The sequence below is a fragment of the Calypte anna genome, chromosome 1 (assembly GCF_003957555.1).
Source record: "Calypte anna isolate BGI_N300 chromosome 1, bCalAnn1_v1.p, whole genome shotgun sequence".
Lineage (NCBI taxonomy): Eukaryota > Metazoa > Chordata > Aves > Apodiformes > Trochilidae > Calypte > Calypte anna.
Window position 1 is genome coordinate 78,812,980 of NC_044244.1, and position 24,366 is coordinate 78,837,345.

The 24,366-nt window shown below is 42.3% G+C and overlaps 1 protein-coding gene across 1 annotated transcript in view; it reads right to left on the reverse strand.

Annotated features, from left to right (window-relative positions):
• Window positions 1-11,668, reverse strand: part of MAATS1 (MYCBP associated and testis expressed 1) — a 31,944-nt gene extending 20,276 nt beyond the window's left edge. The window contains exons 1-10 of the mRNA XM_030469230.1: window positions 11,640-11,668; window positions 10,636-10,712; window positions 8,364-8,518; window positions 5,222-5,305; window positions 3,942-3,998; window positions 2,851-3,032; window positions 1,989-2,166; window positions 1,535-1,692; window positions 1,074-1,256; window positions 820-962 (exon numbers count right to left, since the gene is read on the reverse strand). Of these exons, the coding sequence (XP_030325090.1) occupies window positions 820-962; window positions 1,074-1,256; window positions 1,535-1,692; window positions 1,989-2,166; window positions 2,851-3,032; window positions 3,942-3,998; window positions 5,222-5,305; window positions 8,364-8,506 (1,128 nt within the window). The 5' untranslated portion in view covers window positions 8,507-8,518; window positions 10,636-10,712; window positions 11,640-11,668. The remainder of the gene's footprint in view (window positions 1-819; window positions 963-1,073; window positions 1,257-1,534; window positions 1,693-1,988; window positions 2,167-2,850; window positions 3,033-3,941; window positions 3,999-5,221; window positions 5,306-8,363; window positions 8,519-10,635; window positions 10,713-11,639) is intronic.
• Window positions 11,669-24,366: the final 12,698 nt, after the last annotated feature.

The following is a 24,366-nucleotide window of genomic DNA, read 5'->3' on the forward strand; positions in this document are numbered from 1 at the left end:
ATACAGCAGCCAGGCAAGAATACACGTGATTAAAAAAAACCCCAAACATAACCTTCAAGAGCACCACAAGAAGCACACTTAAAAGTGCACGTAATTTACAAATATTGTGATTGTAGATGCAAATGAGGTCCTTCTTTCCTTAGTGGTTAATTGCATAAATGGACACCACATCTGCATGAATGGTTGTGATATATTAAGATATGCAAAACGCTATTAGCATGTTAGCAAATCAGCTGCTGTTGTTTGGGAACAACAGTGATGGGCATTCACCATTCTGATCCCATTTTATGAGGGGGGTTACTTTAATCATGTTTTGCTGCAGGTGTTTTTACAACATGTAGTTAAGATGTACATGTTTTAAAATGTACAGAACTTTTAGAACACGAACCCAGATTTGGTTTATTTAATTATCAGTAGCTTTATGGTGTAAGCAGAATGTTTGCCACATGTGCATTATAAAAGCAAGGGAGAAATGAGAACAAGCAAACGGCAGGAGAGAATTTCTAACTTACACAATAGGTTCTGATTCAAATACCTGGTCTGTAGGAGACAGAAGCAGCTATGCTTGTTTTCTAGGGTTGAAGCAGAAGTATAGATGTGAGGGAGACAGGGTACTGACAAGCTGAGATCCAGAACAATACTGATCATTGGCCTACAACAGTCTGAGTGTCTGATCCATTCTGTCATTGAAGTTGTCTTACAGAAAATTTTAATTTAGCACAGGAAATGGGAAGAAAGCTTACACGTGTTTTCCTGACTGCAATTCTGAGCAGTTCAAATCTAAAAGGAACTGACATGCTGGTGGATGCAGCTCCATACCTGGTGCACCTGCGCCAGCTCCACCTCTAGCCTTGCTGATCTTTTAACATATCCAGTCTCTGTGATCATGCACTTAGGCTTTGGAGCTTTAATCTTGACATGGGTGACAGAATCTGGAAGGCATGCTTCCAGTTCACACAGTCCTATGAAATACAAATGAACAATTAAGTCATGGAGGTGGGGAGAGAAATTTGAGTTTTCTTAATATTTTAAGTACCTATCTCATACAAATCAAGTCTTCAAAAATGTCTTACCTGCAAAGGTGTTAAGATATAAATTTTCTACCACATAGCGTTGAGAATGTTTGTCTGGGAAATAACCAGTTCTAGACAAAGGAGCATATGTTTGTGATGCAAAGTCAGAATAGTCTCTAATGATATCTCGTCTCTCCAGCTTCCCCATCACATTCTTCCTCTTAGCTATCAGTTTTCTGAGCACTGAAAAGGAAATATGAATGTGAGAAGGTTCTTCAAACAAATAGTTCTAAAAAATTGTTTCTTTGGAAAATCACAAGAGCTTTTGCTGCTTAATATAACTACATGACCTGCTTGACCAAAACAAATGCTGGCCATGCATATATATATATATATATATATATATATATGGTGGCTGCAAGCTATTTCACTTTGCATAAAGATAGTAGCCCTATGAAAACTGAAATGGCTCATCCCAAAACTAAGTCTCATGCTGCTCTCTCCCTGTCTTTCAAACCTACTCAGTGCACAGTCATGCTCAATTTTTTTTATTTTCTCTTCTTTAGCCTTCTGATGATTTTGCCAGTGATCATCCAAGCGCTTGGACCGCAGCTCATTCTGAATCTGCTCTTGCCTCCACAGCAGCTTCTTAAAGACTTCCAGTCGAAGCTCCTGCAACCTGAAAGGACAGGTATGACCTACTGTATTCTGCAGTCTGTTGTTCAATGCTGTCACCATCAAATCCTACATAGCAACTGACTACATATTGCATATTGTCTTAATATTTAATTTTAAAAAGTAAGTATTGTGGTAGCAATATCTTGTATTAAATTTCACAAAAATATTCTTTCCCAAAATCAGGGATCTTTTACAGAAACAGAAGACTTGTGCCCTTCAGCCAATCCCTTAAACCTTCATGGTTCTTCTCCACTAGCCCATACTTAAAAGAAATAAAGACTACAATCAGACTCCTACTTTTCTATTTCCTTTTCTCTAAAGGCCCACTCCTTCCTCTCCATATCTTCCATCATTTTCCTCCACTTTGCAATTTGAGAGGGACTGTCCAGGGGTGGAAGAGTTGCTTCCCATGCACGTTTTTCCCGAGCACGTTCAATCATCTCCACTTCATCTAGTCCTGCTGGCAGCCCCCGACCTATGTAAGGACAAGAGGCATAAGATCTTCAGGAGAATGGTGAATCCAGTAAATAACTACCACCAAGAAGGTATTAGAACGTTAGATGGGCACAGTCCTCTATGTTAAACATGAGCAGAACAGTCAATAGCAGAAGCAAATACTTGTAAGGCCAGTAAAATTCTACAGTATGACAAAAGGTAGGACCTACAGTTGCTATAGCTTACTTGACATTACAATTATACTAGCACTTTATTCCTCTACTACAGGCTGCAAAAGAGTAAAAAATTTTCCAGGAGACACTTTCTGAATTGAGCACTTTCTTTGTGTCCATTTCTACTGCAGGTATGACAAGGGGAGATGAGGATCACAGGTAAGCAGTTTTCATATTGTTTTTTTACTAATGTCTAATTGAGATCAGCTGAAGAACTCCAGATAAATAGAAAAACTGCTACTAGTTCACACTTGTAAAACTTTTGACCTTTTTATATTGAAAAAGTTCAAAACTTTTTATGAAATGGCCCCAAAATAGCACTGTTAAGTAGGTAAATATCATACTGATTTCAGAAATAGAGAAAATAAGTGCCCCAAAAGGAAGACTACAAAGGGCTGCCAAGGCTGGGAATAAACCTGACACAGAAAAAAAGAATCTCCTGCTGAAGATGGGACATGATTACTATAATTTATCTTGTTTTTTCAACTCACCCCAAGTGAGTGTAGCAAGTGTCAGAAGCTCAGGGACTGAGCTACCACGAGTTACATATTCAGGGGAATAGGGATCTGTCTGAGCTTCACCATCCCTGTAATCTGTTTGTGTGCCCAAAGTTCGTGACTTGGGACCAAAGACCTTGCTGCCTCTTGTAGCTGAAGGGACATAGGGCTCTGTCCTAAAAAGAGATGCAAGATGGAAGAAGATGTATCACTTTCTTTAAAAAAACCCAAAACAAACAACAAAAACACAACAGATACCCAAATGTAGTTTGTTTTATATTAGCATTGCTCAATTTGATGTTAACTCCATCATGTTTAGTAAAAGCAGACTGAGGCTACACCAAGCCCTCTCAAGTCTCCCTCCTTAGGTAAGCCATCCAGAAATCTTGTGGTTTCAGCCCTCACAAGTTACTACATGCAAATCTTCCTTATGTACCCATTATGTAGCATTGCTTTTAAGGGGCACAAAAAATTTAACTAATGGTTGAAGGTAAATTGAAACTGGATTGCTTCAATTTAGCTTACAGTTTGTCTTTCCAGCACTTCCTGAACACAAATTCAATTCCGAAGCAAGCATGAGCAGCTTCCAATTACTCTAGTAGGAAATTAATCTTCTTCTGTTACCTCAAAATTTGATGCTCACGGAAAACCACATTAGATTACTTCGTGGATGCTCTACACCACTGAACAGTATTCCAACTATCACAGAGATTGTCATAAAATATCAGAATATTTTCCAAAAACCTGGCTGTACTGGAAAATCTTCTTTGTATTAGTATCTCTTCTAGGGTTCAGGGACAATTGGCTTTCTGGTTCAGGCCTCATAATCATAACACATTTGACATGCATGTACTTTACCCACAAAGCACTGTTTTTAACTGCAAAGCACTGCTAATGCAGTACTACAAACAAACTCCTAACCAGTCAGTCACTTGTTTCCTTGGGAATTCTCAGTGGTGAGCAAATTCTGCCTTACCTCTGAACAAGTTTTTCCTCTTGGTAACCATCTCACTGGTTACCCAATCTTTTTTTCTGGTTGAGATATAACCCATTACACCAGTATTATTCCATGACTGATTACTTACTTTGCCATTGTGTAAGCACCATATAGTGGAAGCAGCTTACTATAAGTCATGAGAGGTCTGGAGAGAGAGAATGCAGGTATAAGTCAATGCCATGAGCTTAAAAGACCATTACAGTTTAGAAAAACTGCAGTTCACTATTTTCCGTGGAGTTACACTGATTTTCCACAGCTCAGGTTCTGTACTTGTGTATTTAAGAACTGTGCCTGAATATTAAACAATTCTTTCACGGCTAAGCAGCACCAGAGAACATTTCACCAGTAGGAGTCGTATTCTTCTCTCAAAGTAAAAAGTAGAACTTTAATCAATTGTCAAATAGACAATTGTAGAACTTGACAATAATCAAAACAAGTTGGGTTTGAGCATGCTTACCACATTTTGTGTTTCACTAATTAGTTCACTTTTTTGAGCTTTAGAAGGAGGTTTTTTCCATAACCTCTTGAAATCCTGATATGAATTCCTACCATCAGCTGGTGGGGTAAATTTTTCACCAGTATTTTATAAAGTATTTTGAAAATTATATGGGCTCAATAATGTATTAATAATGCCTTCTTAGGCATTTCTATGGTTTGCACATTGCAGCTGACTATCAATTTCCCTTAGCCTTTAAGAGGATTTAATGTACAACTTCAAATGGTAGAAGATTGCATCACTGCTGTCCTCTTTTTGTTGCAGTTAAAGAGCCAAAAATTTTCAATTTATTAAACTTGGCAATTTTTTATATTTAAAGTGGACTGGCTAATGGTTGTTGACTGTAATAGTGAATGTAATTCAAGGTATATATCACTAAGCTGAGAATGTTTGTACACCAGCTGTTGATTTGGAACTTGAGTCCATTGCTGACCTGCAGTGTCATTCTGGATGAAGCAGAGCAATCCTGCAGTACAGAACGTTGATAAAAAGGATTCCTTTTTCTCCCTTTCTGCCAGAAACTGGGAGTTAAAAGGTTCCTCCATAAAAAGGCAGCTTTCCAGGAGCCTGTAGAACCATGATGGCTTTGTGACCATCTTCTTCCATTGTATTGGAGGATCTATAGCTTTCTACAACTACTTATTAAGTACAGAATGCCTGGTCTGTTTGCCTATATGGTAATTCATAACCTGAAAATTATAGCATGATATGAATTTTAAAAGACTTTGTGATTTAAGATTACTATTTTCTACAGCAATGATAAAAGAATAAATAGAAAAGACAAAATAAATAAGTCTCTGGTATATATAGGTGCTCTTTAAACTGCACAAAAGCAAGCTTCAAACTTTCTTTCAAATCAGTTCATTTCTTACCGTGCAAAATATTTGTAGCGATTCCTTCCACTAATTCCAGGATCTTCATGCACAACTTTAGGGATTAGAAGAGAAGGTTGAAATCTAAAAGCCAAAATACAGGATTCCTTACTATCATTTAAGAAGTACATTCAGAGAAGTTCTTAACTTCTTTTTCTTATGTTTTTTTGTTTGGTTTTTTTTGTTTTTTTGGGGGGGGTTGTTTTTTTTTTTTTTTTTTTTTTAATTTCCTTCTTCCTCTACTTCTCTGGTTGCACAATCAGACATTCATGCTACACAGTCTGCAAAATCCCCATACTTATATAAGCAATTGTTTTACTTTTTTCATACTTAGACACGCAGAAAGACAGTTTGATACTTTATGTATATTCCCCATCACGTGTGAGCAAGAAACAGTCATTTTTTGCCTTTAATAAAACTTTCTTTCGTGCTTGTCATGAAAAATTCGGCCACTTGTAAGTGCTTGACCTTGTAAAGCAAACTACTTCTAATGGGAGAGAGGAAGCAAGCTTGTTTCCTTAAGAGTGAAAAACTTTCTGTAACAGAAAGTATGTGTAAAGGAGTATGAGGAACACAAGGGAAGACTACTGCTGTCTACCTTTCAAAAATAGCTACAGAGATTTTGAGCATATGCAGAAAATTTTAGAATCAATAATTTCAATTTGAATTCTCCAACAGAGGAGAAAAAATAGGCTGGCAACATGAATTTTGAAAACCTGTGCTGAAACAAGTGTAGCTTTTGCAAGAACAGTCTTCCTTCTTTATCCTCCTTTTTTGTATTTAAAGTAGGCAGACTATTGAAATTTTTCACTGTGATACCCCGGACGTTTTTCTTTATTTTAAAACTTCGTAAGACCTCATGAAGGCAGTCACTGAGAGAATGGATATAAATTAGTCCTTTGAAAGCTATGCACCATGAATGCTATTTGATTTCTTGGTCATTTATACTCCAGTCTTAGAATCATAGAATCATAGAATTAGCCGGGTTGGAAGGGACCTCAGAGATCATCTAGTCCAACCCTTGACCCACCGGAGCAGTTGCTAGACCATGGCACTGAGTGCCACATCCAGTCTTTTTTTAAATGTCTCCAGGGACGGAGAATCTACCACCTCACCGGGAGTCCATTCCATAGCCTGATCACCCTCTCCGTGAAGAAATTCTTTCTAATATCTAACCTAAACCTCCCCCGGCACAACTTAAGACTGTGTCCTCTTGTCTTGTTAACTGGACACTTGTCTTAAACTGGACAACACAAGAAACGCAACTTCTCATTTTTTAAAAAAGCAGTCTACGTCACACCATCACAAAGTAATTTGCTTAATGATAGACAGACAGACAGACTGATGGATGGCAAGTCCTGAAGGTCATGTTTTCTGTAAGACCATTTTTGGCAACTTGTAAGAATCTTTGCCTCATGGGATTGTGGATGCTAGAGTTGGTTGCTGCTGCCTGATTTTAAAAGCAGAGGCATATTTACAGAGATATGGTTAAAAATATGTGTAATTGCTCAGCAGCTGGCATCAAAACACAGGACTGCTTCCTGACATCAGTTGCCATCAGAGACCTCATCTAAGCCCTGTGAGCTTCACTGTGAAACTCAGGGAGCCACAGTCTGGCTACTCACTAGAGCAAAGCCTATAGAGAGATGCTTCATTAACCTCCCGTGACATACAGTTTTCTGCCAAGATAACTTTAAAGTTATCTTTTCCCAGCCACTTTCAGTCATGTAACAAAAGAGAGGGGAAGGTTTTCAGATGCAGTGCAGTAACCTGAGATACTTGCTCAGCACTTATCAGCCTATTACTGTGAAGCTGTGTTTGTAATTCAAATGACTAATTGAGCTGATGGCGAGTTCCACTGGCTGGCTCTCTATGTATCTGACTGTTGATCCACCCTGATGGATTTGTGTTTCATTCAGCACAGGTAAGCACTTATTCTTATGATCTAACTTTATTAGCATAAGCTGTTCATCCTATTATAGTTATAGGCACTATGGGAACCCAGTGAAATAGCTCCTTTTATTCGACTGATCCTGCTTCTTGCGTGTCCTCGACTTATATTTGCTGACTTAACCAAAATAAATGAGCATTTATTCCTGGTAACCTTGCAGAGGCAATGCAAGTACTGAGAAGACAGCTGGGAAATACTCTATCTTCTGTATCAGCAATACTGTCAATCAGTGCAGGGTAAGACAGAGGGTATGTATGTCTCATTTTTTGTTAATTTCAACACTCTTCGCAAATTCATATTGTTGAAATGTGAATACACTTTAAAGCAGAGCAGGCATCGAGTAAGCTCTTGTTACAGAATAATGGGCAAAATACAAGAAGCCGCTGAGACTTTCATTTGCTGGGAACATTTCTAACTGCTGAAAATAAGGTGGAAAAAAAAAAAAAAGCTCCAAATATCTTATTGTAGAAGTGAGAAAACTAGGCTTTTCAAACTGAACAAAACCAGGTAAGAAATGCAACCTATCACTTTTAAATCATATTTCATTATTGCCTGACATGGTGGTAGAACTCCATCAACCCCAGAACATACATCATATTAAAAGCTTGTGGTCTGAAGTTTGTTAATACATCAAAAATCTCTGAAAACAACTATTTACGCTGATGCTTACGGTCTTGAATACAGCTCCAAGACTCCAAACAATGGATGGTGTGGCGAAACACACACATTTTTATAATTTTTTTAGTATTTTCTGAAGCCACAGTGAAAATTCAGCAAAGAAACACCTGCACTAAAGATGTTGTGCATTGGTTCCGGCCCCATAGACCCCTGAATGAGCAGCAAAAGCAACCTAACCATCTGCAACTGCAGAGGACTAAAAGGAAACAACACCCACTGAAGTAACACATGAGTCACTGAAGTCTTCATAACTTATCTGATTTATAAGAGACCGAAATAACTCTTTTCTCTTTCCTGGCATCTGCTGCAAAGCAGATAGCACAGGGATGAAGGAATGTGCAACATTCACCCTCTAAGAAACAGATGGGCAACCATACTCCACAACAGCTGCAATTTCTTAATTTCAAGGGAAATATAAGTAGGAGCAAATTGCAGTCAACTCCACTTCAGTGCGCATAAGGTTTTGTTCACTTTGTTTGTGTGTTTTAAATTATCCAACCAGAGAACACTTACGTAGCAAGCTGATAAAGAGCCGTCAGGCGCTGCTGAGTCCTTCCTCTCCATCTTCTGTCAATAAATGGCACAAGATCTTTGCCCTCCAAGCACAGACTGTACCCCGGGAAATGGATCAAGGTACTAAATATACTTCTGAGCATTGGTGCCTTTACCTAACATTTGTGTGGACACAAAGAAGAGAGGTGGTAATGTAACCATTTCAAATAGCATTCAAGAGATCAGAACCAGTTTGCCATGATTTACAGGACTGTATATTTGAGATGGGGAAAGAAGGCAGTATACATATGCTAATGATGTCAGCTGGTTAGATGTTACTTCTCAACATGTGGAGCATACCGGACTAGCAGCAGATGCAAAGATATATCTTCTGGCTGTTTTCCAGTGTCTAAACTTATACTTAAAATCAAAGGGTTACATTCAAGGGCTGTTACATAAAGTAGTTAGCATGCAGTAACTCTGAATGTGCAGTATTATGAACTTCTAGCACATTACCTCATGTAACTCCTGTTCTGTGGGCTCTAGAAGTGAAGCAACATATTCCACTTGCAAAGTTATATTATTTTAAACTGTGACAGTTTTAGCATACATTAAAAATATCTCAACAGGAGTTAGAACACAAAAATGATCACATTAAAAATCCACACCCTTCCTTCCCTTCTATGCACTCATTTCCCTGGGCAGATATGCCTTAAACGCCTCAATTTATGGCTGCCAATAAATTTTTGCAATAGTGACTCAAGTATAGCTATATAGGTTTGAGCTTCTGTAAAGCCTGTGAAATCAGATTTGAATTGTGAATCACCCCTTTCATTTCAGCAGGTGCTAACTCAGATGCATATAAGGCAGTGGTGACATTTCAAGTCCACTAACTCACCACAGTGTAAAAAGAGTGTCAGATGATGAAGATCTAGGCAACCTACTATGAGTACTTGATTGCTATGCATGAGACTGCATTTTTGTTTCCTTTCTCTTGAATGGGAATTCAACACTTGGGTTTGGAAAACCCAATAAACTAGTATTGTCACAACCCCTGTCCACCCCATTTTGTGATGCAATAGATTGTACTGTTTTCAAGAGCATATTATGCTATTGATGATTCATATGCTTAAAACATGTTTTCTGCAAGTCAGAGTCTGTCACAATACCTTTTTGCAACACCTGTGGTGTGACAACATTGGTGACAGTATTCCTGTTCACTTTAGCCTGAAATGTTAACATAGCCATATTGTTGCAAGGATCTCTATGATGACAGGCAATGTTTCCAGTTCCATGTGTATACCTGTCTTCAGAGAGGCAGACAGACATTTCTTTCATGTAGATATATATTTTTATAAGGAAGAGCCTAAGACAGTGGGGTAAGAGACAATGAAACCATTATTCAAAAAAGTGTTCCTTGATTCCACTGTTGGAAAGCTGCTCAGCAAATTCCTCCTTGCTGTACAGCAGTGGAGCTTCAGAGTTCAGAGTATCTGTTTTGAAGGCTCGGTCAAGTGCATAGCTTCAGGAGGACCCTCTGTTTAAAATCCCATAATTTACTGTGCAGTTTAACCAAGTCTGTTTTCTTTTGGCACTCTACCTCTATGTAGCCTGGCTAAAGGTGTGACTGCAGCTCCCACAGAAATGCCCACAGAATTGCTGGTTTTAAACTACCTAGGGTGAATACAGACAGCAGGGGAGCAATTGCAGCAGGGAGCTAAGCCTGAGGTAACTAGCTAAGGGCTTAGCTTAGAAGCTAAATTGTTCTAGCCTATTATGAACACACTCAGGATGGGTTTTCAGTCTTTACAGGCTTAGTCTTTCCAGTCTTTACTTAGCTGTTGCTATCTAGTTAGTTTTAAACTAAGTATGCTCCTTGAGCTGTAGTGTAAGTACATCCCAACATGAGAAGGCACTGTGTAAAGTAACACATTTTAACTGCTCAGCTTTAATGACTGCCCAACAGTTGTTCAATTCTTGTATTAGATCTCAGTAACATAAACAAGCTGCTGTTAACACCATTTGGAAACATTCTATTAAAAATAGTGATACACAATTTAGGAAATTACCTGTGAATGCCATGAAACTGGAGATGCCTAGGCTGGTGCTACAGGCACCCTAGGCCAGAGATTATGGTTATTCCCCGTGTTAAATCATGTTTTAAATAAAACTACTTCTTTTGCTTTGCATATTTAGGGAGCTGCTTAGAACTGAGACAGAATTTCTACCCACATATATGCATATACTCAGAAATGTAAGGTGCACATATGAGCTATCTTTGGCCAACACCTACCACTTTACCACGGAGAAGTTGAACGCAGCCATTTGACTTTGAATGGTCCTTCTTACTTGACAGTGTGTATAGAAGGTCTGGAAGATAAGTGAACAAGTGGAACTAGTTACATACTTGAGGAATCAGCACAAAACATCAGACTCCACTTCCCTCTTCAGAAGTCTCTCATATATGAGAGACTATAAAACAAACTAGGAAAGAAGAAAACCTGAAATATATCTCCGTACTGAAAAACTCCGCCATCAGACAAATGAGCCTCAAGGCTGAAACACTACAGCTCTGTGGACCATGCACTCGACTGAAGAAAAATCTACTTTCTTTCAGTTTTTGAAAGCTCTGACAACTTAACAGAAAATAAAGACGTGGAACAGAAAAAATAAAGCACAGTGCAATTGCAGCCAGTGGAAATACCATACTGTACATGCTGCTTCTCCCTGGGATATAGATCTTGTGCTGGCTTTCCTACAGCTTGCAAATGTGCAAGACTCCCAAGCCTTCCCTCCTTACTCATCACTCTTACTGCTGCCAAACCTAAAGCCGTACCCCTTTGTGGCTCTGTCCTGCTCCTTGGGCGACACCCAAGGCCCCAGACCTGGGGCACCTTGGGCCCCAAACCTGTTTTCCCTGCCTTGCCCGCTGCCAGTCCCTCCGTGGGAGTCCTCCGGCCAGCTCAAGCGCTGCGCCTCGCCTTGCGCTGCCACTGCGGGGCGAGGTGCGTGTGTGTGTGCGTGTAGGGGGGGGGGAATGGGGCAGGCTTTTCGCCCTCCTGTCGCCGGGAGAAAACTAGGGAGAGGCGACAGGCCTTCTCGGGCAGCCCAGCCGCTTTACGACCGCCTCCCCTCACCACCTAACTTCCCGCCCCGGGACCGACCGGCCCCGTTGGACGCGGCCTTCCACCCCGCAGAAGCTACGGGGCCTCGCCGCAGCCATCCCCCGGCCCCGCAGACAACAGGCGGGTTAGGAGGTGCGGGGAGGACGCTGGCCCTCCCGGTCGGGGGAGGTACCGTAGAGGCAGTCGAAGGTCCCGCCGGTAGCCATTTGGCCGCGGCAGCGGTCCCCGAGGAGCGAGGTCTGCACCGCTCCGGTCACCGTGCGGCTCATGGCGCCGCCGGCTGCCGTTCCCATGGCGACCGCCGGAGAGCGGAGGGGGCCGGGCCCCGGTGCAACGCCTCTTTGCGGTGGGACCTTCCCTCCGAGCGCCGAGATCCCTTTTCTGCGGGGGTGTTGGAGGCTGCTGGGCGTTTCCCGGGGAGAGACCCGGGCCTCGTCATTTCACACCCCCCCGTGCCGCTCCCGAGGCTGTGCCGCCGTTCCCTCCAAATCAGGGGTGCCCAGGGGTGTCCTTTCAAGTCATCCCGGAAAGCCCTGAAGCCTGAGAGGCGGCGAGGCCCGCCCGCCTCCGTCTTGTTCCATCGCAGGCGGACCGGGCTGGAGCCTCCGGGAGAGCGGCGGTGGTGCGGGTGGGAAGGTGAGGTGGCGGGGAAGGACGCCCAAGGCGCTCCCGCTTCAGTGTGAAAGACGGGGACACCAGCAAGTGCTGCTCCGTAGTTGTCGTCGCTGCCTCTGAGGCTCGTTACCGGGGCGGCAGGGTAGCCCTGGCGCCAGCTTCGCTCCCTTCCCCGCAGGTGACTGTTCCCCCCAGCGAGGAGCCACAGAGAGCCCGTGTCATGGGCTGGGCAGTGAGAGAGGTGTAGGGGTGGCTTGGTGAGAGCGGGGAACCATCGCTGGTTCTGGGAAGGACAGGGCCCAGGTGGTTTTGCTTTTGAACAGCTCTTGCTGAGGCTGTTTGATTTGATGCCCTTCAGTTCCCCCGCATCCTCACGTAGTGCTTAAGAAAATTGGTTTAGCAGTTAGAGCTGGGGACTGGATTCATCAAGCCTGGATATTCTTGATCCCGGCTCTGTTTATTACTGCTTTGGACTTCTGCTGCTGTTAACGTGGTGGAAACAGTCTTGGGATCTACCTACAAGGGAGGCCTCAGGTAGCTGCAAAGCGTTACAGATAAATACTACACTCTTCATAAGATGCATTACTGTTTTTACAAGGAGGCCTTTGTCTTATATGAGGAGCAAAGTTAGACACATCTTTGTGCTGTTAGATAGGAAGGACCAATGCTTTTGTCAGCCTGAGGAGATTTGGAGGCAATACTGCCAAGGCTTTTGGTATAGGAAACCAGTTTTTCTGTATAAAACCCAGCAGAACTGCAGATGGGCTTCTCTCTGCCTGTAATTTTGAAGCAGGTCTGGTCGTTTGTTTTAGTTATTTCAAATCTTGAAGTGGTCTCTTGTGTTACTTATTTCATGTATAAAACTGTAAAGCAAAGAATTATTCACAGTTTGCCATGTCTGACATAAAATTTTGGCTCCTTTGGCTCAGGAGCAACATTGTGTTTCCAGATTCCTTGACTGCCAATTTTCACGAAGACATTTTAATTCAGTTTGGATACTGGCTTACTTTCTCAAAGCCCCATCACTTGTTTGACAACTTCTTTCTTCGGGTACTTGATCAAATGGCTTAACTGAAGACTCAGATGTGGGTCTGAACTAAAAAATGCTGCCACAGCTTAGTTGCTGACTGACATCTGTAGTATACTGTTTTCCCCAATGGACTGATCCATTCCCTAAGGATACTCAGCAGGCTACAGTGGCCCTCATTTTATTAAAGAGTTTTACAAAATTATACTTCTATAATTACTGGCAGGGGCTGTGAAGGTCAATTGTTAATAGAGTTGCCCAACATTTCTCATTATCATGTTCAGTTTTCCTTTTTTTATATCATTTCATTCAAACTTTATAATTTCCATTGTGAAGTCTTCCATGCTGAACATCTGCCTTGAGGTAATGAGGTGTGTTAACTGTATTTTAGCCAAAAAATGACTCATCACATCCACCCTTTCACATTTTTACACTTTAAGGTTTTCAGAGATGCCTGAATATAGGTGGTCTGTACTTCTGTTTTTCTGATGAGGCACGGAATTGGATAGAAACTAGATAGAGAAAAAACAACGAAATAATTATCTGAGATATTGACAGAGTACAGCAAAATCCTAGAATGTAGTTTAACAGATGAGTACTTCCGAGTTGTGGAAGATCAAAGAGGAACGGTCTTGTTATTAACTTTAACTGCATTAAAGTGGACTAAATTTAAGATGTTGACACCTTGTTTGTTCATCATGAGCTGCCCGTCCCTACTGCTGTAGATTTTCCAGAGCAAGACTGATCTGGGGTGCTGTCTACCTGAGGATTATTTTTTTTTTCCTGCCAGTTGGCTCTAAGGGGACACCAGGTGCTCAGATATATGGGTAAACTCTTTGCTCCTTCACTGAGTTACAGTACAGTGACTGAGTGGACTAAATTTGTGCCAATGCTTAGCATGTTGCAAAATTGTAGTAAAGTGCACTAGTTCAGCTGCCCGTGAAAGAGGCTGAGCCAAATGCATTTCTACCTCACATTAACCTTGAGATAAGACAGTGTAATTTGCTGCAAAATGAATTACTGCTACTCTACTGATGGGTTTGTTATGCTGTGATGACTTGCTGATGTGTCTGTAAAATACAGACAAAGAGAAGTGGAAAATTTAGACAAGGGTGGCTTTAGACTTTAGTTGAGAACAGAATTATAGCTGCACAGAGAGAAGGTGGATTGGATGTGAAATTGTAGATTTAGAGGAAAAACTTGTCTGACAGAGGAAAGAAAAGTTAGTAGGGGAGTCGGGCGGTAAAGAGCCAGCGTGCAGGGGGAGAAGGGAGAGACAGGGTGAGCAGCAGAGGCGAGCTGGAGTGGTCAGGAGAGGGAAACCGAGATGAGGAGCTGAGAAAGTGGTGAAGGGTGTGGAGAGGGCTAAAGGCAAAAAAGTTGAACTAATCAGACGATGAGTTTCTCTACTTTGTCCTCCTTCTGTCCTCCGAAGCCTGGGGTGGAACTGGGTTTCTTAAATGTAACCTTTCCTCTGCAGTCCCCCAGGATCTGTGAATTCCCTGACGAGATATTATCCATCTGGCTTTAAGCTCAATTATGTAGATAGTCCTCTAATGCACTCTGTTAGCAGTTGTTGAATGGCAGCACTGTTGCGGTATTGGGCGCATGTGATAATTCGTGGCCGCTTTTTCTACCAATGTAAAGAATCTAAGTTAAAGGCAACAAGTTATAAGCATTAAAGGCACTGTTGAGCCTTTTGATAGCAGGAAATGCCGGAACTGAAGCAATCCATTCAAAATGAGTATCCGCTAGCGTGTCATTTCCCATTCTTGCCACAGGATGTCCCAGTTTCTCCATGTATGGTTCTTTACAGTCTAACCTGGGTGGCTCTAGTTCAGCACTTCTGTTAAATATGAAATGACATAAAATGAATTTGACTCTCGGACCCATCCAAGGTAAACCCTAATCCCTATGCCATGTCCGATCTCCCCAGGGTTTAAACTGTCTATAATAAACATCTCTTTCCAGATGTGTGATTCAGAAGGAGCAGGAAAGCAGCAGCACAAGATTGCAGACAATGTGGTTGCTAGGTTTCTAATCCAGGAGAAGGGGGCCCTCCTCCCAGCCCATCAGAAGTGACAGTGAAGGAGAGTGAGGAAAAGAGGAAGAGGAGGAGGAGATGATGAGTGCTCCCAGCAGGATGCAGTGGTAAATCTTAATGAGAGAATTCAGGTGCTGTGAAATATAATGTTTTGTGAAGCTAGACCTTGTCTCTTGGCTGGCTGTTGGCTATAGTAAGGCATTATATCCATTGAAGAATATCTTCCTTGTAACTGGTGAGATCTTTTGTAAAAATAGCCTTGTAGTAGTGATTATGGTAAATGGAGCTTTGCCAATGTCATCTTTGGTATTTTTGTGATGTTTTTACTTGGAGCTCTCCTAAGAGAGGCATCTTGAGATACAGGTACTGAAATGGAAAAACAGATGAAAGTCTTTGTAAGACCTACTCTGTCTTGTGTTTCTTTTCTTGGCATGACCGTTGGCACATTTCCTGTATCTAAAGCAATCTACAGATGAGGGTAGCCTAAAAAGTCAGTTCAAAGAAAATGAATTAGTAGTATTTTGTGATCACCGTTAAAGGATTCACGTCAAAGCCTGCTGCAACAATGTAATGGCTTTCATTAGCATAAAAAAAAAAAAAAAAAAAAAAAAAAGCTGAATTAAGGAAATTTTCAGCCCATGGTTCAGAGAAGTTAAATTTGTGACAACACCCCAAATTTCCCAGTACTTCAGGAATCCTCTGAAGGACATTAATATACTCAGTTTCACTTGGATTGGATGAGCTTTGGTTGAGCTTCTCAGTGAGCAGGGATGACATTCCCACAACATCCATCTTTCTAAATTGGAGATACAGATTTGATGGATAGACTGTTTGGTGTATGAGGAATTGGTTGGATGGTTGTATCCAGAGGGTAGTTGTCAATGTCTCAATGGAGACTGATGGAGATCAGTGATGAGTGGTGTCCTTCAGGGGTCCATACTGGGACCAGTACTCTTTAATATCATCACCAGTGACATAGATAGCAAGACCCACTGACTGAGAGAAGGCATTTGAAATGCAGGGAGGGAAGGAAGGCAAGAAGCATCTTTAACTAGAAGGAACTTTAGGAGGAATGTGAGATGCAGAGGGACCTGGACATACTGGAGAGTTGGGCAAATTCCAACGGGATGAGGTTCAACACGGCCAAGTGCCGGGTCCTGCACTTTGGCCACAACAACCCCATGGGGAGCTCCAGGCTGGGGGCAGAGTGGCTGAGAGCAGCCAGGCAGAAAGGGACCTGGGAGTCTGGATTGACAGGAAGCTGAACATGAGCCAGCAGTGTGCCCAGGTGGCCAAGAAGGCCAATGGCATCCTGGCCTGTATCAGGAACAGCGTGGCCAGCAGGTCCAAGGAAGTGATTCTGCCCCTGTACTCAGCCCTGGTGAGGCCACACCTCGAGTACTGTGTTCAGTTCTGGGCCCCTCAGTTCAGGAAGGAGATTGAGGTCCTGGAGCAGGTCCAAAGGAGGGCAACCAGGCTGGTGAAGGGACTCGAGCACAGACCCTATGAGGAGAGGCTGAGGGAGCTGGGGCTGTTCAGCCTGGAGAAGAGGAGGCTCAGAGGAGACCTCATCACTCTCAACAACTACCTGAAAGGGGGGGGTAGCCAGGTGGGGGTTGGGCTCTTTTCCCAGGCAACTCTCAGCAAGACAAGAGGGCATGGTCTTAAGTTGTGCTGGGAGAGGTTTAGGTTGGATATTAGAAAGAATTTATTTACGAAGAGGGTGATCAGGCATTGGAATGGGCTCCCCAGGGAAGTAGTGGATTCTCCATCCCTGGAGATATTTAAAAAGAGACTGGATGTGGCACTCAGTGCCATGGTCTGGTAACTGCAGCAGTAGTGGAGCAGGGGTTGGACTTGATGATCTCTGAGGTCCCTTCCAACCCAGCTGATTCTATGATTCTATGTTTCAAGGAGTGGAAGGAGTTCCAGCCACCATCTTCTGGTTCTGGTGGTATACATTTCTGTATCTGCTAAGCTGAGAAAAAGCAGTTCTTAAAAAAAAATTCCTAAAAAAACATTTAAAGCCTGTTAGTAATTTGTGTGGGATAGATGTGAATTGCTCTATTTTATTCAGCCAAGCCCAAGGAGAGGCCCTACTGCAGCACTGGTCTCCCTTACACTTGGTGGTACCCATTCATCCTGCAGAGATGAAGGGAGGATGCTGCCACCAGAAATTACCATCCTGCCCAGTCCAGTTGATCACATTTTCCAACTCTGCTATCTCCCTGACTAGACAGGGGGCTGGCATGACTAGAAGGGGTGGTAAATCTCTTAAGAATGTTAAGGGCTGTACAGAGAAGTCTATCTCCTTGAGCCAAGGAGATCTCTACCCAGAAGCTCAGGAGTTCAGTAGTTAGATTTTTACTGGCTGCTTGATGGTTGGGTTGTACTGAAGCCTGCGGTAGCTCAGGGTGGTTTAACAGTTCAGCAGACAGAGAGACACATAGTATCTATTTATCTGCCTTGTCAAAAACTATGGAATGGAGTACCTTGCTGATCTCTGCAACATTTCTGCTCTCCTTGCTCTTTCTCCAATTGTTCTTGACGGTGCCTGGTCAAATCTGGCTTCTAACTAGTTGGGAAAATGTTTCCAGCAAGTGAATGTTTGTGCTTGCCTGATATGAAGGGGGGGAGCACTGGGGACTCTTCATTTTTCCATGACGTTTTAGACACTCTCTTTATGGAAATTAAGTAGCTGGACAGAAGTGCTATGGAGTCTCATTTCAGCTTGTTATTATAATATAGTATAGCTATACACTACACTTTGATTTCCTTTTAAACAATTAGTGCAACATGATCTTAATCCTGTCAAACCTTTTGAAAATGTTTACATATCATCCTTTAATGCACTGGACAAGGGTCAGCTGAGGGCTAGCACACACCTGAGGACTGGGAAAGGCCTGCCAGAATTAATAGGGTGAGTGACAAGATACTCAGGTCAGGGGAATAAAATAGCTAGAATTAAGTGGAGGCTGGAAAGAGTCCTTTCAAAGATTGGGGAAGGATGTATAAGTATCACTTCCCTCATTCTATAAAACGTTTATTCTCTTTCTGGCCTTGAAAGTTCCCCTGACTTTCCCCCCTGCCTTTGCCTGCACGCACACAGCCCTTCCCACTTCATTCCCCAGTCTAAGATGGTGGAAACTGAACAGAACACAGGACCTCTTAGAGCACATCCCTGGTGTCCTGTCATATCAACTGTGAGAGCATGACAGGAACTCAGCATCTAGAGTGTTCATCTGGAATAAAGGACTAGAGTAGTTGAAGCTAATGATGTGCCAGTCTGGACACAATGTGTTGAGTAAAATTTAGTGGTTGCTACACAGAGTAAGTACCAACCCAAGACATTCAGGACTTGGAGTAAATACTGCACAGCAAACTGTAATACACAGTATGCACAACATATTAGAAATAAGGGCAGAACAGTCAGGGTATTGGTTAAAGACAAAAGCTTAGATGAAATTTTCTGCCAAGGAGATTGCTTGTATACCCATGTCACTAATTAAAAAATAATTGTACTCTAGCTACATAATGTATTTAGGAGGATGTCAATGCAGATAGACTCTTGAGAATCCCTTGACCTGCCTATGGAGATGCCTTAGTACTTCTTGAAATCTGACCCTCAAGCACCTGATAGTCAAGTCCAATTGATTTTTGGTAGGAGTAACAATTTTAAAGGTCTTTCAGAAAATTCAGTAAGTAATGCTTATTGAACTCACTTACAAATTAATCTCCAGGGTCAATGATAAGAAAAGCAGAAGGAAATAAGTGCAAAGGAATTAAATGATGAAAGCCAAAGTCTAGCTTGACAACTGATGTAAAATAAATTATTTAAGAGTTAATTTTCTACACTATTTTGTAACTTTGCAAGCTGTGGGGATTTTAAATGGATTCAGAAGATTCAGTTGCAGGCTCTTTAGAAGCAGCTTACAGCACTGTACAGCATATGTCTTGATGCAATATTTAAAAGGAGTGAGATGCTGGGATGTGAGTACACAGAAGTATGAAGGTGCAATCAGTGACATCTCAAAAATGAACTGAGTCATATTTGTAAATCTAATGATTCCAGTTAGCTCTCACAGTTTGTTGTGAATGTTGAACTATTTGCTGCATTGTAGCTTCACATTTAATAACACATGATAAAGAAAGACTTGAATAGATTAAAACAAGCCAGATTTGCTACCAATACAGATATCAAAATGGCATGCCACCAAGCAGAATGAAATTGTTAACAGGGTCAACACTTTGGGGAAAAAAATGATGACTGGAATGTGTGCATTGAAAAAGAAGTTATCAGATTGTTCAGCTGTCTCATTGCTTGGGGTCACCTTCTGATCAGTTCTGACAGTTCATGTAGGGTATGCAGAAGTTTGAGAGCCTTACTCTTTCAGGTCATGAGAACTGAGAATGGAAGAGGCTTCCTGTTTGGAAGGAACTAGATAGGCAGCTGTCTGTTAGTTCTGCAGTGGAGGAAATAAAAAATGTCTGAGGATAACAGAACTTCCTTGAGTAACTAGCATGTGTCTTCTTCATGCCTAAACACTTCTAAACCTGGGCTATTTTTTTCTGTGGTTTTTTTTGTTTGTTTCTTTGTCTTTGTTTTGTTTTGTTTTTGTTGATTTGTTATGTTTTGTTTTTAACTGAAAACAGAGAGTCTGACTGCACCTGCACCAGAGGGGTAGGCCTTTGAAGATTACTTTCTTTTGGAGGATTAGTGATGTTATTTTACAAATCCACGCTAGGATTTTCTGAATTATAGAGACTGTCAGACAGCACATACTTGTCTTCTGCAGCCATGCTCTTTTGTTGTATTGGTAGCATGTGCAGCCATGCTAGTACAAACACCTGGCCTTTCTTTACCACCAGTATGGACAATGGGATCTATTCCAGAATGCTTGGTTTTTCATGAGTGTTCCCTCCATGAAGGGGAGCAGCTGGTCAGCCACTCCAGCAAGCACTGGGGTAAGCTTGACCATGCTTGAAATGTGCATCCAGCATCAACAGCTGCATAAGTGTAATGTGGAAAAGCTGCTGTGTTGCCAGAGGCTCAATCGTCCCTGCCTCGAGTACACGCAGAACAGGCAGATAACTTTGTGGCACGGTATAAAATGCCAGCTTCCTTCTTTTGCCAGGTTACCAGGGAGACTGCACACTGAATTTGCTAATCTGGCTTCTCAGTGTTGCATGGCCAGTTCATCTTTACTAATGTTTGGATATGCTTTCAGTGGGCAGTGAAAATAAGAGTCATGACATGAAAGTGATGATCATTGTAATCTTAGCACAAACTTAGGATCCTTTAAGTTTATACAAAAACCAAGCAATTGTGTATTTTTTTTCTATTCCTGCACAGGCATCCAGACTTCATTGCAAAAGTCATTCATCGCTGGGAATAGTGGCTTCTTAGCAAAAGCAAGTAGCGGTGGCAATTCTTGAAATTAATTTTGATGCAAACTTTTGATTGGAACAAAAGTTTCCTCTCTGCCTACTAATGTAGGTAGGTCACTATCTTTTTTACTGTACCAGGCCAGAGACTCCTGGTCCCAGCATGAGACCCCAGAATTTCTGGGACTCTGTGGGCCAAGTCCTGCAATGTCAGAGACAGCAGTTCTGTTTCTAAAGTGAAAAATGACTGCATTCTTGTTTCGAAAGTGGGAAGTGACCACAATCTTGTAAACTGACTTATGTCTCCAACTGACACTGATGGGGGCTTACCCTACCTAACAGCAACAATGTAAATATATTCTTGAGTTTCCTTTAAAAGTCTGTTCTGTCCATTTGAGTCTTTCTAACAAATACTTTTCTTTTTTTGACAACCATTCTTTTAGTGTGCTGAAACTGAAGATACAAGGACCCAACAGCATAGACTACAGTGCTACTGTGATGTTTACACATCACAAATCACTGCTATATGTTCTTTAATTCTATGTACAGGGAAAATAATTTGGAAACCCACTGCAACAATAGTCTCCTCCTATCTCACCCATTACTCCTTGAAACATAGAGCTGGAGCTGCAAATGCCCAATGCTATCTGTAGTCCTTGTACTCTTACGTGTGGCACCAGGCTGTGAAAGTGACATGGTAGATTGAGGGAGGGCCTTTTTTCATTATTCTTTCAGAAGCTCTGAGATTTTCACTAAATCTCCTTTCCTGGGTCCAAAAACTGTTTCCCAACAGGTTCTGAGCAGTCTAAGATCAGTAGCCTGCCCTCAGCCATTCCTCTTTGATGCGCAGATGAATTAGTTCATCCTGACACGTACTCTTCATTTTTTTTTCTTTTGCTACCGTCAGCTGGCAGAGGACAAACAGAAAAAAAAAGCACCAAATTAACATTCAATCCTTATGCATAGTAAAATGTCAAAAAAGGCTGTGATCTCTCCTCTGCACTGTGCTCCAGATCTGTACCATCAGTATGAAAAAAATGCGTTAGCTGTGCTTTAATGTCAGTTAACTTCCTTTTCCTCCTTCCCTGCCCTGTCATCCCACTAAGAAATAATTCCTTCTTCCAGGGTGATTCTGCTACAAACTGTCCCTCCTTAACATATTTGGAAAGCTGCTGGAGCTAAAATGGAGTGCTGCTTGCTGAGGGTGTTCAGTCTCCACAAGCCGTATCTTTGTGCAGATGCCTTCAAAGTCTTCTCCCAAGATGACTAAATTTTAACCTCCCCCTATCCTTGATATAGCAAGACTATAAAGTATGTTTTGTAAAGAGGATGTTAAATAAAACTATTCACTTGCAGTCTTGGGAAACCCCCTTTGAGGTTTGTTTTTTTTGCCTCAGGTTTTCCCTCAGAGTTTGCGTTGCTGTCTGCAGGTCTATCTAGACCTTTGGATAGTGGCCAATATATAAAGCTTTAGGAAGAAAAGACACAGCTAGATAATTTGAAAGGAAGACATGCTTAATACATTAAAACAAGCTAATAACAAGGCACTGTTTTGGAGAGCTGATGCATGCTGTCAGTAGGCATTTCAGGCTCTGCTCCATCTTTCAGTATGTCTGTGTGCTGTTGGGAAAAGCATAGACTGTTCAGTGCCGACCCTGTGCATCTTACAGAACTCATCGTGTCTCATGCATTGCCTCCCACTGTGTTCGTGTTGGACTGGGAGGGTGCCTGGGTGCAGGTCAGTCTGAACAGTTTTCCCAGCTAGATGGGATAGCTGGGGGCAGGCTCCTGAGCTGAGATTCATGGATAACTACTTAGTTAAGTAGGTGATTGATTGGGTGAGTGAATGTTACATGATGTCATTTCAGAGGTGAGGCATCAGCAAACTCCTCAGGAGCCTGGGTTGCTGAGTTGCATTGACAGGGTGCCACTGCAGTGCCTCAGTGGTGAAAGGAGGAGAGCTTCATCTACTCATGCAATGAAAATTACGACCTTTAAACTTCTTGAAAAGACCTGGGTTTTATTTCTCATCTCTCAATGGGATGAGGAGACAAAAAAATAATCCTCTTCTATCATTTATATGTTCAGGTAGTATGAGTCAGTGGTGCTGGAATTCACCTTGATGATCCAAAGAAAAAGAGCAAAATCTCTCAACAGAGAATGACCTCACTTTTGGTCAGGCTTATTGGAAGGGTGAATGCTGAAAGCAACAAAATAATTCTGTCTTCCCCAGGGCAAGCAATGGGATTGCTTGGTACTTTGTTCCCCTTATAGGGTGGGACCCTTTTTAATCCTTAATCTGACTGGAGTGTTCAGATCCCAAGCAGATATTTTGAGCCTCCTGAGTTTTACCAAGGCCATGTAACATTTTATAGGAGCTAGTGCTATTCTCTTGTCATCACAGACAAAAATAAATACCTCTGTGATTGAAAAGTACAGGATAACCTGCCCCAAGTGTAAAAAAACTCATCCTGGAACTCAGAAATTAACTTAGGCTTTCTCTCCCTGCAGATTGTCTTTTTAGCATTCCTGCAATTTTGGATTCCCATAGTACCTGCTATAAGCTGCCAATTCTTTAACTCTTGCTGAAGCCCATTAAAAGGCACAGCAGCAGCCTAGTGGGCACATGCTTTTCTCATTCCAGGCTCTCAGCACTGTTGCTCACATTCACTGATGTGCAGCCCTTCCCACATTACCTGCATGGGGTGTGCCTTTGCTTTGCAGTGTGTTTGCCAGTCTATATATGTGCAGAAATAACCCTTTCATCATCAGGGCTGGTTGCAGGCACAGCTGTAGCATCCTGTTTCCTCAGAGAGCTGATTGTGGCAAAATTATACAGATTTTTCAAAGACAAGAGTAACTGCTAATGCCTGTTTTGGGGCAGACTACAAAGGAAAAGCAGCTCTCTATCTTTTCCCATATTGCTTATGGCAGGGACAGGCCAGGCCAGCCCCCAGCCATGGAACAGCAACACTTTATGTTGATAATGATGATGGTTATGCTCCTGTGTGCAATACCTGCATAGCCCTGTGTTCATCACTCCCACAGATGGGACAGTGTTCTGTGCACAACTGCGATAAAGGACTGAGTCCCAGTTTTCCCAACTGCTCGGGCAGAAAAAAAGAAAACTCCCTTGCTCGAAGGAGTTTGAGAATGGTTACAGCTGGGCTTAGTTGCAGGCGTCACATCTTCTACTGGTCCTGCTGGAAACCTGGAAGGGTAACTCAGCTGACATCTGCCCTAGCACGGCTGGGAGCTCCACTCACTCTCACTCCCAGCCCTGCCAGCTGGAATAACCAACCCGGGGTAGTACTTAATGGTCAAACAAATTATTGCCTGGTCCGTGGATGCGAGGCACTGGCTGCAATCTCTTTTACGAGTGTAATTGTAGGCAAAGCTCAGCATGCTTACAGGGGGCTGGGAAAGCTACATCTACCCTCTGGCTATCACAAACTGCGTAGCCCACGGCTGTCAGTATCTGGGCACAGCTTGGGCGTGCTCCGAGGGGAGCTGCCCTTGCTCTCGACAACTTTTATTTTATTTTATTTTATTTTATTTTATTTTATTTTATTTTATTTTATTTTATTTTATTTTATTTTCAGGAGGCATCTGGTGATGATTACTATAATCATGACCGTCACCCACAAGAGACAGGTGGCTAGGCCCGGACAGCATACCCGGTGCCACTCTGTTACTTCTCTGGCTATAACTTTCTGACCGTGGATCCCGGCTGCGGTAGAACAGAAATCCCCTCAGCCACCCGCTGCTCTGCATAAGGGGGTGTCAGGTGCCCTCAGCTGCCGGCGCCATTTTTCAGCCTTCCTGCCG